Source organism: Oryctolagus cuniculus, chromosome 10 (assembly GCF_964237555.1).
Source record: "Oryctolagus cuniculus chromosome 10, mOryCun1.1, whole genome shotgun sequence".
Taxonomy (NCBI): Eukaryota; Metazoa; Chordata; class Mammalia; order Lagomorpha; family Leporidae; genus Oryctolagus; species Oryctolagus cuniculus.
Window position 1 is genome coordinate 104,616,843 of NC_091441.1, and position 12,834 is coordinate 104,629,676.

The window sequence follows — 12,834 nt, forward strand, 5'->3', positions numbered from 1 at the left end:
GTCTCTGCTATCTGTAAGAAACAGGTCAAATATAAGGCAAATTTCAAAGTAAAAGATAGAAAAAGATATGTGTGAAAATGTTAACCAGAAGAAAGAAAGAGTGGTTACACTGATGTCTCAGAAACCAGCTTTGTGAGCAAAAAAATTATTACCAGAGTGGAATATACCATGTTGGGGCTGGCGCTGTGGCACAGTGGGTGAAGCTGCTGTCTGCAGTGGCGGTATCCCATATGGGTGCCAGTTCAAGTCCTGGCTGCTCCATTTCTGACCCAACTCTCTTCTGTTGCCTGGGAAAGCATTAGAAGATGGCCAAATCCTTGGGCACCTGCACTGGCGTGGGAGACCTGGAAGAAGCTCCTGGCTTCGGATCATTGCAGCTCTGGCTGTTGCAGCCATCTGGGGAGTGAACCAGGGGATGGACGAACTTTGTCTCTCTTCCTCTTCTCTGCCTCTGCCTCTCTCTAACGCTGCCTTTCAAATAAATAAATAAATCTTTAAAAAAAGAGAGGCTATGCTGATATCTTAGCTTTCTGATAAAATTATTACTAGAGTGGAATGTACCATGTTATAAAAAGGGTGAATTAGCAGAAGACATAGTATCTTGAGTGTGTGTGCAGAAGCAACAAAGTTCCAAGATATGTGAATGAAACATCAGTAGAGTGTGCACTGTGTTTCCAGTGCCTATAGAATATTCAACAAGATGGATTGTCTCTTGGGATATAAAACGAACTTGAAAGAGTTAAAGAATTGAAATCATACATGCTATGTTCTCTGACCACATTGGATTCAAATGAGAAATGGTTACTAGAAAGGGGATGGCAGAATCTCCAATCATTTGAAAATTAAACACAGTTCAGAATATCTGCTGAATCAAAGAGAGAGTCTCCAGTGAGATCAGAGCTTACACTGAACTAAATGAAAATAGATCTTATCAAAATGTACGAGACACAGCTAAAGCTGCGTTGACAGCGAAGTTCGCAGCACTAAATAACGCCCACTGGAAAAAAGGGAACAAGCTCAATCCGAGATTATTTACTCAAGATACTAGAAGAAAAGATAAAAAACCCACGGCAAGCAGGAGGAAGGAAATAATAGAGTATAAATCAGTGAAATTGAAAACAGAAAACAAGGTTGGAAGATCCAGGAAACCAGGAGCCAGTTCTTTGAAAACATTGGTCTGACTGACGAATGTGGCAAGACTGAAACAGGAGATGATATAGTCAAGAGGATCACTGCTCCACCCAGGAAGACAAAAGAATTTCCAGTATAAAAAGCAGAAAGGAAGAGCTCCGACTGCGCTCGGAGATGATATGACTTTGGATTTTGGGAAAACTCGGAGAATCAACTGAAGATTACTACAAATAGTAAGAGGATGTGGTAACTCTCAAAATTAACATATAGAACAAGTAACTATAATACAGGTAACCACCAGATATCATGGAAGAAAATATGTATTTCTTGAAATTAGTGGCTAAATTATCAAGTAGTGATCATCAGTGCTTTATTATTATTATTATTATTTTGAGATTTATTTGAGAGGCTAGGCTGTCTCGGTGGGGGCTTGGCACCTGTTCCTGCTCTTCCTGCGCCAGGAAGACACCGCTGTTTCTAAGTGGTGCCTCGCTTCAAGACTGCCTAGAGCGAGTCACCGGCTGTGAAGGGTGGTCTGGGAAAGTTCGCACGGGAAGTGCTGCCCGCGGTCTTACCTGGTTTTGCATGTGAAACTCCGGCGGTTCCCCCTTACCTGTGAGTCAGAGAAACGGACAACGTACTGGGCATAGTCCCCATTCGGTCCCTGGCTGCCTCCAGCTGGAAGGGTAGAACCTCCCACGCTGGGTTATTCAGGCCAGCGATGAGTAAGATGCCTTAGAGCAAGATGGCTTTTGTAAGCCCAGGAGGGTCACAGCACACGAGACAGAAGCTCAAAATGTGCTTGGGAAGTTCAGCACGAGGGAAAGACTCTTTGCTCAACGCTGGGTCATAGGAAAAAGGGTGAGGAAATACGGAAGGGTCACTGCGTCTGTTAATTTTACGCTGGGTTTTTTTTTTCCCCCTTTTAGTTGGCTTTTGAGACCATGAGTGTTATCTCTGTGGTCACTAACTGTGCTCTGATTGGAATGTCGCCGCAAGTGAACGCCCTCTTCCCAGAGTCAAAGACGGACCTCATCTTGATTGTGGTGGCAGTGGAGGTGAGTGAAAGCTGACACCTGTTCAGGTGCCCCAGGCTTAGCAATGTGCAGAACTGCTAAGAGGGCAAAGCAGTTCAGGTAATGGAAGACGCGAGGATTCAGGCTGTGCCTGCCTGGTAAGTGCCCAGGACGCTGTGAGGAAACCAGAAAGTGGCTTTACCAAGCCGTCGAGCCCACCTGTCCTGCCTAAGTAGATGCAGCCTATTTAAAATATATTCTATGAATTTACCATGTATTCTTAGTCTGTTCTAAGGAAGTGTCACTTCTGTTTTTTTGGGCAAATAAATCCCAAGAAATGCCTTTGGCTAATGTAAGTCTGATTGACGACGGATATGAAGTTCAATGTGAAACAGTCTGAAACTCCAGCGTGTACTTGGAGGGTGACGCCCAGTTTCATACACCAAGTACCAGTAGGAAAGCTGGGAACTTAGCAAGTTTGCCTTTTGGTTATCCTGTGTGGCAACATGGAATCCTGTAGCATCTTGAAAATGAAGCAGTCCCCGAATGTAAATGAAAGAATCTGCGTGGATTTTTGTTGTTGTCGTTGCTGGTGACTGTCATTGTCATAGGAATATTGTGACCTTTCATTTTTAGATAAAGAATAGAATGTTTGCAGAAACTTACTAAGGCAAAATGTCATGGGATGGTACACTGGTGTCTCATACCCATACCGGAGGCGTTGGGCTCAGGGCCAACCGGCAGAAATGAAGTCATGACCTTGCACATTTCCAGTTTGGGCTGAAGCAGTGTATCACGCTTCGTTGCATTTGCACTTCTGTCCTGGTTGATCGCAATCTGTGGTCGTGTTCGATGCTGTGTGCAGGATATGGATCTTGGAGAATGATTTTGACAGCAGTGAGTAGGAGGAGAAAGACGGGTGGCCCTGCCTGATTAAAGTAGATCTGTTTTGAATTTTGTGAGTTGAAAAGGATTTTGAGGTGCTATGCGCAAGGCTGCCTTATTAGCTGAGGACGTGCGAGAAACAAGGCGGGAAGCAGCCAGCTGGCGGGGCTCAGTACGTTCCTTCTCAATTTAGGATAGGACCTTAAATTTGTAGATCTAGAAACTTGTTTTTACCAAAACATTCAGAGTTGGTAAAGCTTTTGGGACTGATTGAAAATGAGTAAGGCTCACAAGAAACTGACCAGCATGTCAGGTAGGCAGTTGGCAAGGAGATCCTTTTACAGTGACCATAACGTTGGTGTTAAAGGTGGAATTGGTTATTAGGCGATTTCCTGGTAAACTTAGAACAAGAGCAATGAGAGTTAAATCGATTGGAGAGACACAGAAGACTTGAAAAGCACTGCTCCGTACACTTAGAGCAGAGCTGTGCCATGAGTCGGATCTTGGTGTCCATCGGCCACTTCTGGGCGAGGTGGGAGGAGTTCGGTGCCACCTGCTTCTAGATTCTGTCTTGGCTTGTTCTAGTGCTGACCTCCTGTGAGTGCGACTGATGAGGCTGCTGCCCTCCCTTGTGTTAGGGGATACCTTGGGTGCTCAGGGCCTGGCTCTTGTTGAATTTGGGAGATACGCTGGCCTGTGGCTCTGCATATGGCTACCCGCTTGTGTTACTGGCTGATTTTGCCTTTCTGATACTTAGGGATTTACTTTGCGCAAAGTCTGGGGGTGTTCACTGTTGCCCTCTCAGTTCTGTTATCCCTCCGTTCATGTTTTTTATTGTTTGTGTCCACACGGAATTACAGCAGTTGTTTTATCCTCATTGTCTAAACTGGTTCCTTAGAGGAGAGAAATCTCCATGAAAAAAATCCTCATAAGGAAAAAAAAAAAAACAAACTTTGGTTTCAGTATAGACAATTGCAATTGTTGGTCTGTAAATATTTCATTTTCATGTGGACTTGTTATGTTGGAATAATCGCACTTCTCCCAAGTGGGCAAGCTAGCGTGAGATGCGTGTGTCATTAACCCAGTCTGCCGAGGGGCCATGTCTTGCGTCACCGAAGCACGCTGACAGCAGTGCACTGTGTGTGGCGCTCTTCGTCCTTTTATCCCAGTTGCATTCGGCAGCCTCGCATTATTCCGATGAAGTACCTGCGGCAGTAACTTCTAAAGAGAAAAGGTGTACGGGGCTCCCTGTTTGTTGCACTGTGAAGGTTAGCATTCAGTGGGGAGCAGCAGCTGGGGGCCCTGCTCTTCCTTCTGTAGGCTGCTCCCCGGGAAAGTGCTGACGTGGATGGCGGCAGGGCTGCAGTGTTTTGTGTGTGCTGTATGCCAGGAACAGAGTGATGCTGTATAAGAATGTGTATCTTGGTAGGCGCCCCTCTCCTGGTCCTCGGGTTAGAGCAGATTTTTCTTGGGACTCCCCTCCCCACTCCATGTCCAGTTGCATTTCTGGGTTGCCAGCCTCGGTGGCGCTCAGTTGGGATACACAAGGCAAAGCAGAATCGAGGGAACTCGCTGCCTGTTGATCTCGTGGCCCAGGTAGCCCGGCCAGTCTGCCTTCTGCCTCCTTGCTTAGTCGTCTTGGGCTTATTTCTCGTGTAGTGTCCAGAGTTTTGAGTTGCACTTTGGGGGAATGGTGAGACGTACTCCCGTTCCATCTTTCCCGAAGTGGGAGCTCTTGTTATCTTGTTTGTTAACGTTCCTATTCAGCTCAGGACCATTGCACACACACAGTCCTGCAGATGCCGGCTCAGATGTCACCTAATTGCCTGGCCCACCTGATCCTTCCAGCTCAGCCAGGGCTCTCATGTTAGCCTCTCGTGAGACCTGCTTGCTTCTCCTTCAAGGCATTTGTCCCACGCAGGAACCTTGCACTTGTGGGTTTATTTAACCTCTCTCTGTGCACTTTCAGCTTTGTGAGGGTAAGGCGGTGTCTGTGTCCTCATAGACAAGAATGCTCCTTAAAATAGTGAAGCCTCGTGTTTAGATGGACGTTGAATCAATGAATTCATGAGCATCTCAGTTTTGCTTATTTAAAGAGGAAAAGTGCACGTCTCCCCTTTTTCCTGATAGATGTTCATGTTTAGCTTAATGCTAAGATTGTATTTGTTGGCTTCCAGCATTTCTGAGTGCTGCTCGTAGGGCGTGAAGTGGCCAGTGCTCATCCGTTACATTTCTTAACTAAATTGCACCCAATCAATACTGAGAGCTCTGTGTGTTCGGTGCTGAATCTGGTGCAAAGAAAAGACACATTTGTCTTTTAAGTTTTGTCCTCAAGAATTCTGCTTCGTAATGAGGTTGAGAAGATGTGCATATTTTATACATACACACACACGCACACGCCCACATATGTATCTGGTTAAGTGCATCTCCTCGAGCTGTAACTAGGCAGTATAAGCAGTATGCCAAGTAAGTGGTCGGCGGTAAGCTGGGGGAGACTCTGCTGGCTCTGTGTAGGTCTGTCGGGAAGGGTGAGGTGTGGCTTCATCCTGATCTCTAGAGCATTTGGAAGGTCCGTTTCTTGGCTGGCTTTCTCGCAGTGTCTGGCAGGAATGGAGTCACGTTGTGTCAACTTGTCTGGCTTCTTAGGCGCTCCTCTCCTTGTCCTTGGGCTAGAGAGCGCAAGCTTCGCATCTGAATGCTCACCCTGCTGTGCCAGGCAGAGGTGGCTGCCGGGCTGAAGGGTGGGAGAGAAAGGCACCACCAGGGGCTGATGTGGACTCGATCGCGACGTAGAAGAATGGCATGTGCAGCCCAGAGTGAATCCGCTGGCACACAACCAGCAAGGCTTTGCACGAACTTATTACCTCCTGGATTTATACCTCTGTTAAATAAGAAGTATTTGCCTTGGTTACCAAGACTAGGGCCTAGAAAGGGGGATTATTTTGGTGTGTGTGTTTTTCTTGACAAATGCAGGTAACTGGGATATTATCCATGTTTTCTAAGATGGAGATGGCCCAGAACAAATCAAAGGGTTGAGGAGGAGATTGTAACTGAATTGGAAATACGCTGTCAGTTGCATTTTCAAGATGTTTTGATACAGTACACGTTACATAAACTTTATTGTTAGTCACTTCTAAGTGCAGGGTTCAGTGGTATCGAGTACAGTCTGTGATTTTTAAGTGAGGGTTCGGTGGTATAGGGTACAGCTTGTGCAGGGTTCGGTGGTGTGGAGTACAGTCTGTGCAGGGTTCAGTGGTATGGAGTACAGTCTGTGCAGGGTTCGGTGGTATGGAGTACAGTCTGTGCAGGGTTCGGTGGTATGGAGTACAGTCTGTGCAGGGTTCGGTGGTATGGAGTACAGTCTGTGCAGGGTTTGGAGGTATGGAGTACGGCCTGTGCAGCTGTCAGGCCCATCCGCCTCCAGAACGTCTTTCTACTGTCAGCCTGAAACCCCGTGCCCTAAACACTGACTCCCCACCACCTCTTTCCCACTGGCCACTGTCAGTGTCTCCAAATTCAGCCCTTCTCCGTGCCCCATCTATGCAGAATCCTTACTCGGCCTCTTCATGCCTGGATTATTTTGTTGACCATAATACCCCAAGGCTCATCTGTTTTGGAGTATATGTCAGCGTTGCCTTCCTTTTTATAATTATTATTTGAAAAGCACACAGAGAGGCAGAGGAAGGAGGGAGGGAGAGACAGAGACAGAAATCTTCCGTCTACTAATTTACTCCCCAAATGCCTGCAACAGTTAGAACTAGGTCACGTGGAAGCCACAATCCAGGAACTCCATCGGGGAATCCCACGTGGGTGACAGAGACTCGAGTACTTGAGTCGTCATGTGCTGCCTCCCAGGGTGCGCATGAGCAGGGTGCTGGATTGGAAGTGCTCCAGTGTGAGACCCTGGTGTCCCAAGCAGCGGCTTCCCTCTCTCTGGCCGACACCTGCCCCTTTTCCCTTCCTGTTGTGACCGAGAGATAGTACATGCTATGTGTATACCACATTGTCTGTACCCATTCATCTGTCCGTGGACACTTGAATTGCTGAGGGGAAGAGTGCTGTTGTGACCCCAGGTGTAGGCCTATGTGTTCAAGTCTCTGCTTCTGTTGCTTTGGAGTGCACACCCAGAAGTGGAATTGCTGAATCGCGTGGTAATCAACTTACCGTCCCCCTCAGCCGCTGTACCATTTCATATTCCCTGCCAGTATGACATGCGGGTTCCAGTTGATCCACATCCTTGTCAGCAGTTATGATTTCTGTATGTGTGTGTGTGGGAACACTAGCACTCTAATGGACATGCAGTGGGATCTGCAGCTTTTATGTGCTTTTCCCCAGTGACAGGTGATGCTGAGCATTTTATGTGACTGTTGGCCTCCTTTGGAAAATGTCTAGTCAAGAGCTTTTTTTTTTTTTCTTGAAAAAATTTATTAGATATTCAAAAGTCAGTTACACAGAGGAAGACACACACACACACACATCCTCCATCCACTGGTTCACTTCCAACTGGCCAGACCAAAGCCAGGAGCCAGGAACTCCATGCAAGTCTCCCACGTGGGTGCAGGGGCCCAAGCACTTGGGCCATCCTCTGCTGCTTTCTCCGGTGCATTAGCAGGGAACTGGATCAGAAGTGGAGTCACTGGGACTTGAACCAGCGTCCCTATGGGATGCCGGCACTGCAGGTGGAGGTTTAACCTTCTATGCCACAGCGCCCGCCCCTTAAGTCCTCATTTTAATCAGATGTTGGGTTGCAGGAGTTCTTTATCTTATTCTAGATATCAGTTTTTTTAATCTGATTTCCAAATGTTTTCTCTCATTCCATGGGTTGCTTGTCACTCTGATAGTATCTTTGCATGCACAAAGATTTGTAATATTGATGAAGTCCAACTTGTGTATTTTTTCTTGAAAGTTTTGAAAGCATGAAACCACCGGCTTGGATTTTTTCCGAGATTGTTGGGGGTATTTGGGAGTGTATTTGTTTCAGTGTTCTTGCAGTAAGCCATAGCTACTTGTTTGATGATTTTTTTTTTTTTTTTTTTAGTGTTAACTACTATTGATCAGAAGTTGGGTTATACTGGCAGAGAATAGCTTGCTCCTTTTGCCACAGTAATAAGCATATTTGAAGATTTGCTTGCTTTTGTTTTATTGACTTTGATACATTTGAGGGGACCCTGGCTTTTGTTTCTAACTTGAGAATTTTGTTTCTCTGACTTTGGTTATATTCTGATAAAGTATTAGAAACAGCCAGAAGATCAGTGAGTTAACTAATTTTATTCTGGTGTTGCTAAGACCTCCGTTGTATGCCATCTGTTCTTAACAAAGAATCCAAAAAGTGGAACATTTATAAATAAGTGAGTAAATATAAATTTTTGGTTTGCTACAGTATGAGCTTTCAATCCAGCTGAAATGGCAGGTGAGCGTGTTACGGGGGGTGGCGTTCACAGCAGCATTTGGTGCCAGGAATCCAGTCTCAGCTCAGCTTCACCCCTGCTCGCTGCTCCCGCACACCCTGGGAGACAGGAGGCGAGCGCTCCAGTAGTTGCACTCCTGCTGCCCACAAGACAGACCCGGGCCGAGGTCCCAGCTCCTGGCTTTGTCCTGTCCTGAAGGCTTCTGAAGCCAAACCAGTGCATGGGAGATCTTTGTCGCTCTGCCTTTTCTAATAAATAAAAGCTAAAAATTTCCAAGAAAGAATCTTAAAGATTAACTGTGCAGTGATGGATTATGTTAATTAGCTTAATTATGTTATTTCCTAGTGTAGACATAGCAAATCATTACATTGTGTACTTTAAATATATATAGTTTTTATTTGTCACTTATACCTCAATAAAGCTGGAAAAAAGAATGTTACAAGGGTTCATCAAACTATTAATGGCTCCAATTAACATGTTTCTAAGATTTTTCTTTTAACTCTGGAAATGGCTTCAGATAAGGAAGTAAAATTTTAAGATAATTTAAAAATAAAATTATACTTTCATCTATTTTTTTCCTGGAGCCTAGATGGTATTATTACTTATTGAGTTTTAAAAAATGTTTTGCTGGTAGCATATTAAATTAACAGCATGCTATTATTCGTTCATGGTCCCTAAATGAGTAGAAATTTCACCAATTCAAAAAAGGCATTTTTTATAATAAAAATTTTTTAGAAAAGTAAAATATAAAGGAAATAAGCCATAAATATATATAAATTCTGGTATAAATTAATAGCATCTTGATAGAAAAAACAAATTATGTTGTTAATTTTTCCAAGTTAATTGACATCTAAATATGTTTATGTGGTTAGAATATCTTGATGAAACAATGAGGACTTAGAAAATGTGACAATTTAGGCAGTTCATGTTGAGTATTCTCGTAATTTAAAATTGATGAGTTGATAGTTACAGTAACTTCTCTAGCTCACATTTTCAAAGTCAGGCAGCTTTAACTTTTGATTCTAATGTTTTTTTTAAGCTTGATTTAGTGCAGTGTGAAATTGAGTAAGTGCAAAAATGATCATTGCTGTAGTCTGAGAAGTGCGCATTGCAATTGCTGTGTGTGTACTGCCATCTATTGTTGCATTTGAAAATTGACACTCGACTGCCACTTTTCTCTGCAGTTCTCTAGCCTGAGTAAGAGACTAGTTTACCCACAGGTAGGAGGTGAAACAATGACAATGACATTTTTTGTGCTTTAAATAAAATAAAATAATGGCATTATCGTAAAATTCATCTCATAAGATTAAATCAGTATCCAATTTCTCTTAAGTAAGCATCATCTTTACTTGTGGGATAAATTTATTTTATTTTTTGATGCAATTTCAAGTCAATAATCAGTGCTTTAAATTCAGAATTACAAAAAAACCTCCAATTCCTAAAAAATAGAAATGACCTAAAAATCCTCCACAAATGAAATGTTAGATATTTTGAGTATTAAATGAATAAACAGTTTTATATTCTGTACTTGACAGGTTGTACCAGTAAGACAGTGAATGCTAGCAACTTTCCTACTGAATCTGCTTTTTTCTAGAGAGGTGAAGACAAATGTTCTAAACCCCAGTAGTTACACTACATTTCTTCTTTTTTTTTAAGATTTTTTTTTTTTTTAATTGAAAGGCAGAGTTACAGACAGAGGGAGAGACAGAGAGAAATCTTAGATCTGCTGGTTCACTCCCCAAATGGCCACAAGGGCTGAAGCTGGGTCAATCCAAAGCCAGGAGCTTCTTCCAGGTCTGCCATGCAGGTGCAGGGGCTCAAGCACTTGGGCCATCGTCTGCTGCTTTCCCAGGCCATAGCAGAGAGCTGGATCGGAAGTGCAGCAGCCAGGACATGAATCAGCGCCCACGTGGGATGCCAATGCCACAGGCGGAGGCTTAGCTCACTACACCACCGTGCCGGCCCCATTCTGCATTTGTTATGTTTAGGTCCTGGTGGCCTGTGAGCCTGTCTACACCATGGACGTTCAGTTGGTAGTTTGAGAAACATCAGATCATTCCATTTAATTGCATTTTCTTTGAAAAACAGGAAGTTATCATGTGATTTTTCGTTGTCTCCTGAGAGCTGGTTGGAAACGGAGTTGGTTCTTAGCTGTTGGCAATGGGTAAAGCTGTCTTCCAAGCATGACTGAGCCGTCGTAGTTCTCTGATGCCCTCTCAGTGCCTGTTTTCCTAGTTTTACACTTAAAGAGCACGTGCAAGCATAAACAGATAATTCTGGTGCACCCTGTGCCACGACTCTCTAATTGTGAACATGCTCTCACGCACGTGTGCTGACCCCACTCCTGTCTCTCTGGAGAGTAAGATTGATACTCACGTGCAGACACTGGGACCTCCACAGCTGTGGATTCTGTCCCTGCACTGCCTCCCAGTGTGTCAGCATGGCTGCAGCTTGAGGCCAGCACAGCCTCTGTTGCATGGATGCTCTGAAGAGCAGGAATGAGGTGTTCGTGGCCCCAGACACGAGTGTCTGCCCTGGGCAGGTGTTGAGTAAGCTGCGGGTCTTGTGACCGCTCTTCTCTGGGGATGCAGGCTGTGTACATGGAATGCCACTTCCGGAGCCGAGCCCTGGGCTGAGCCATGCAGGACAAGAGCTGCGCTGCCCATGGCCTTGGCAGCGACAATGCAGCTTTCATTCTATCGCCAGTGTCATTGCCATTTGCTAGGCAGGCAGTGGCACGGCGCGGAAGTGACTTGGGCTGTCGGAGTCAGGAGGTAGCTGACTGAGAATCCTAACTTTTCCTCTGAATCTCTGTGCCTTGGTTTCACCAGATGCACCGTGGGGACACTGGGAGTGCTGGGCACCAAGTGTGACCCAGCGGAGGAAGCTGAGATGGGTGGCAGTTGACAGTGGCACCACCAAGCTTCTCACCTGCCCTGCATGCCCTGTGCTGTGGTCACGTGCGCATCTCCATGGCACTCAGGCTGGGGCTGCCCTTGGGTTCCAGCTTCCCCGTAGTCTCCCATGTCCCTGCGCCTGCAGTGGTTCCCGTTCCGGGCTTGGGCATGCTGCCCCCCACCCCCACCCCGGTGAGAATTTAGTGACCCTGTGTCCCGCTGGTAGGTCTGCTCCAGGCTCTGTGCTGCCTGCGAGCCTTGGCGAGGTCGCCGCACAGCAGTAGTATCCCTGCATGCTTTCATCTTGTGTGTTTGCACGTGATTGAGCCGTACTTGTTACATGTTGGTTAGTAATGGGTCACACATGGTGAGGTTTTGTCTCTACTGGACATACAGAGAGTGGGAGTTATTTAAGGATTAATTCTCAATGTGTAACTAAGGACCTTGGTGATGCGCCTTTGGGAAAGTGAATTCAGAAAACCCTGAGCAGGAGTGTAAAAATTACAGGATTTATAAGATGAACCCTGTTAGACAGTGTGGCACAGAGGTTAAGAACATGGGCTCCGGGTTCCATTGCTGGCTACACCGCTGACCAGCAGTGTGTCTTGGAGTGAATTCAGTTTCTGCTTCCTACACATTGTGTGATGAATCAAAGTAATAAACACTTGTAAAATACTTACTGCAGTACATAGTGAGATTAACAATTCAGTGTTTGGTAACTGCTATGTCTTTTTTTTTTTTTTTCCAGAAAAAAAAGTATGTTCTCATAGAGGTCTTCTCACCTTTTTGAAAATTTTAATTAAATGCTTAGGTTAAGTTTTTAATGCTTAGCCTACGAGCAAATCTACAACTAACCAAGTGATTCATGTGGTCAGGTTTCTGGGTTTTGACTTTTGAATTAGGGTACCCCCCCTTTTTTTATTTAAAGAAAATTATTTACTTGAAAGAGATAAAGAGAGAAACACCTTCCATCTGCTGGTTCACTCCCCAAATGGCCACAACAACTAGGGCTTTGCCAGGCTGAAGCCAGGAGTCAGGAGCTTCTTCCAGGTTTCCCACATGGGTGCAGGGGCCCAGGGTCTTGAGCCATCTTCTGTTGCTTCCCCAGGCGCAGTAGCAGGGAGCTGGATTGGAAGTGGAGCAGCCGGGACTCGAACCAGAGCCTGGAATGGGATGCCAGTGCTGCAGGCAACGACTTCACCCAGTGCACCACAGTGCTAACTCCTGAGTTAGGATACTTGTGTATGGAGTTAGGGAGCTAGATGCTTTTTCTTCCTCCTTTTGTTTGGCTTATTCCCGTGGTAATCTGGGTTAAGTTCCTGCTCTTTATATCAGCCATTCCCCTCTTTAATTTTTATCCAAACGCAACATAGCTCTGCATTCTCCTGATGGTATGGGAATAAGTAAAGCCAGCCAAGGTGAATTCTTTGATTAGACACAGATTGATTGTGTGCTTAGCGTGTGCCAGGCTTTGCGAAGATACAGCCCCAGCTTTGG

The 12,834-nt window shown here is 45.2% G+C and overlaps 1 protein-coding gene across 10 annotated transcripts in view; it reads left to right on the forward strand.

Moving 5' to 3' along the window:
* The window catches only part of ANO10 (anoctamin 10), a 198,046-nt gene that overhangs the window by 52,082 nt on the left and 133,130 nt on the right, over positions 1-12,834 (forward strand). For all 10 annotated transcript variants that reach the window (XM_051851848.2, XM_070050949.1, XM_070050954.1 and 7 more), the window contains one exon: positions 2,061-2,189. In XM_051851848.2, coding sequence (XP_051707808.1) covers positions 2,061-2,189 — 129 coding nt within the window. The remainder of the gene's footprint in view (positions 1-2,060; positions 2,190-12,834) is intronic.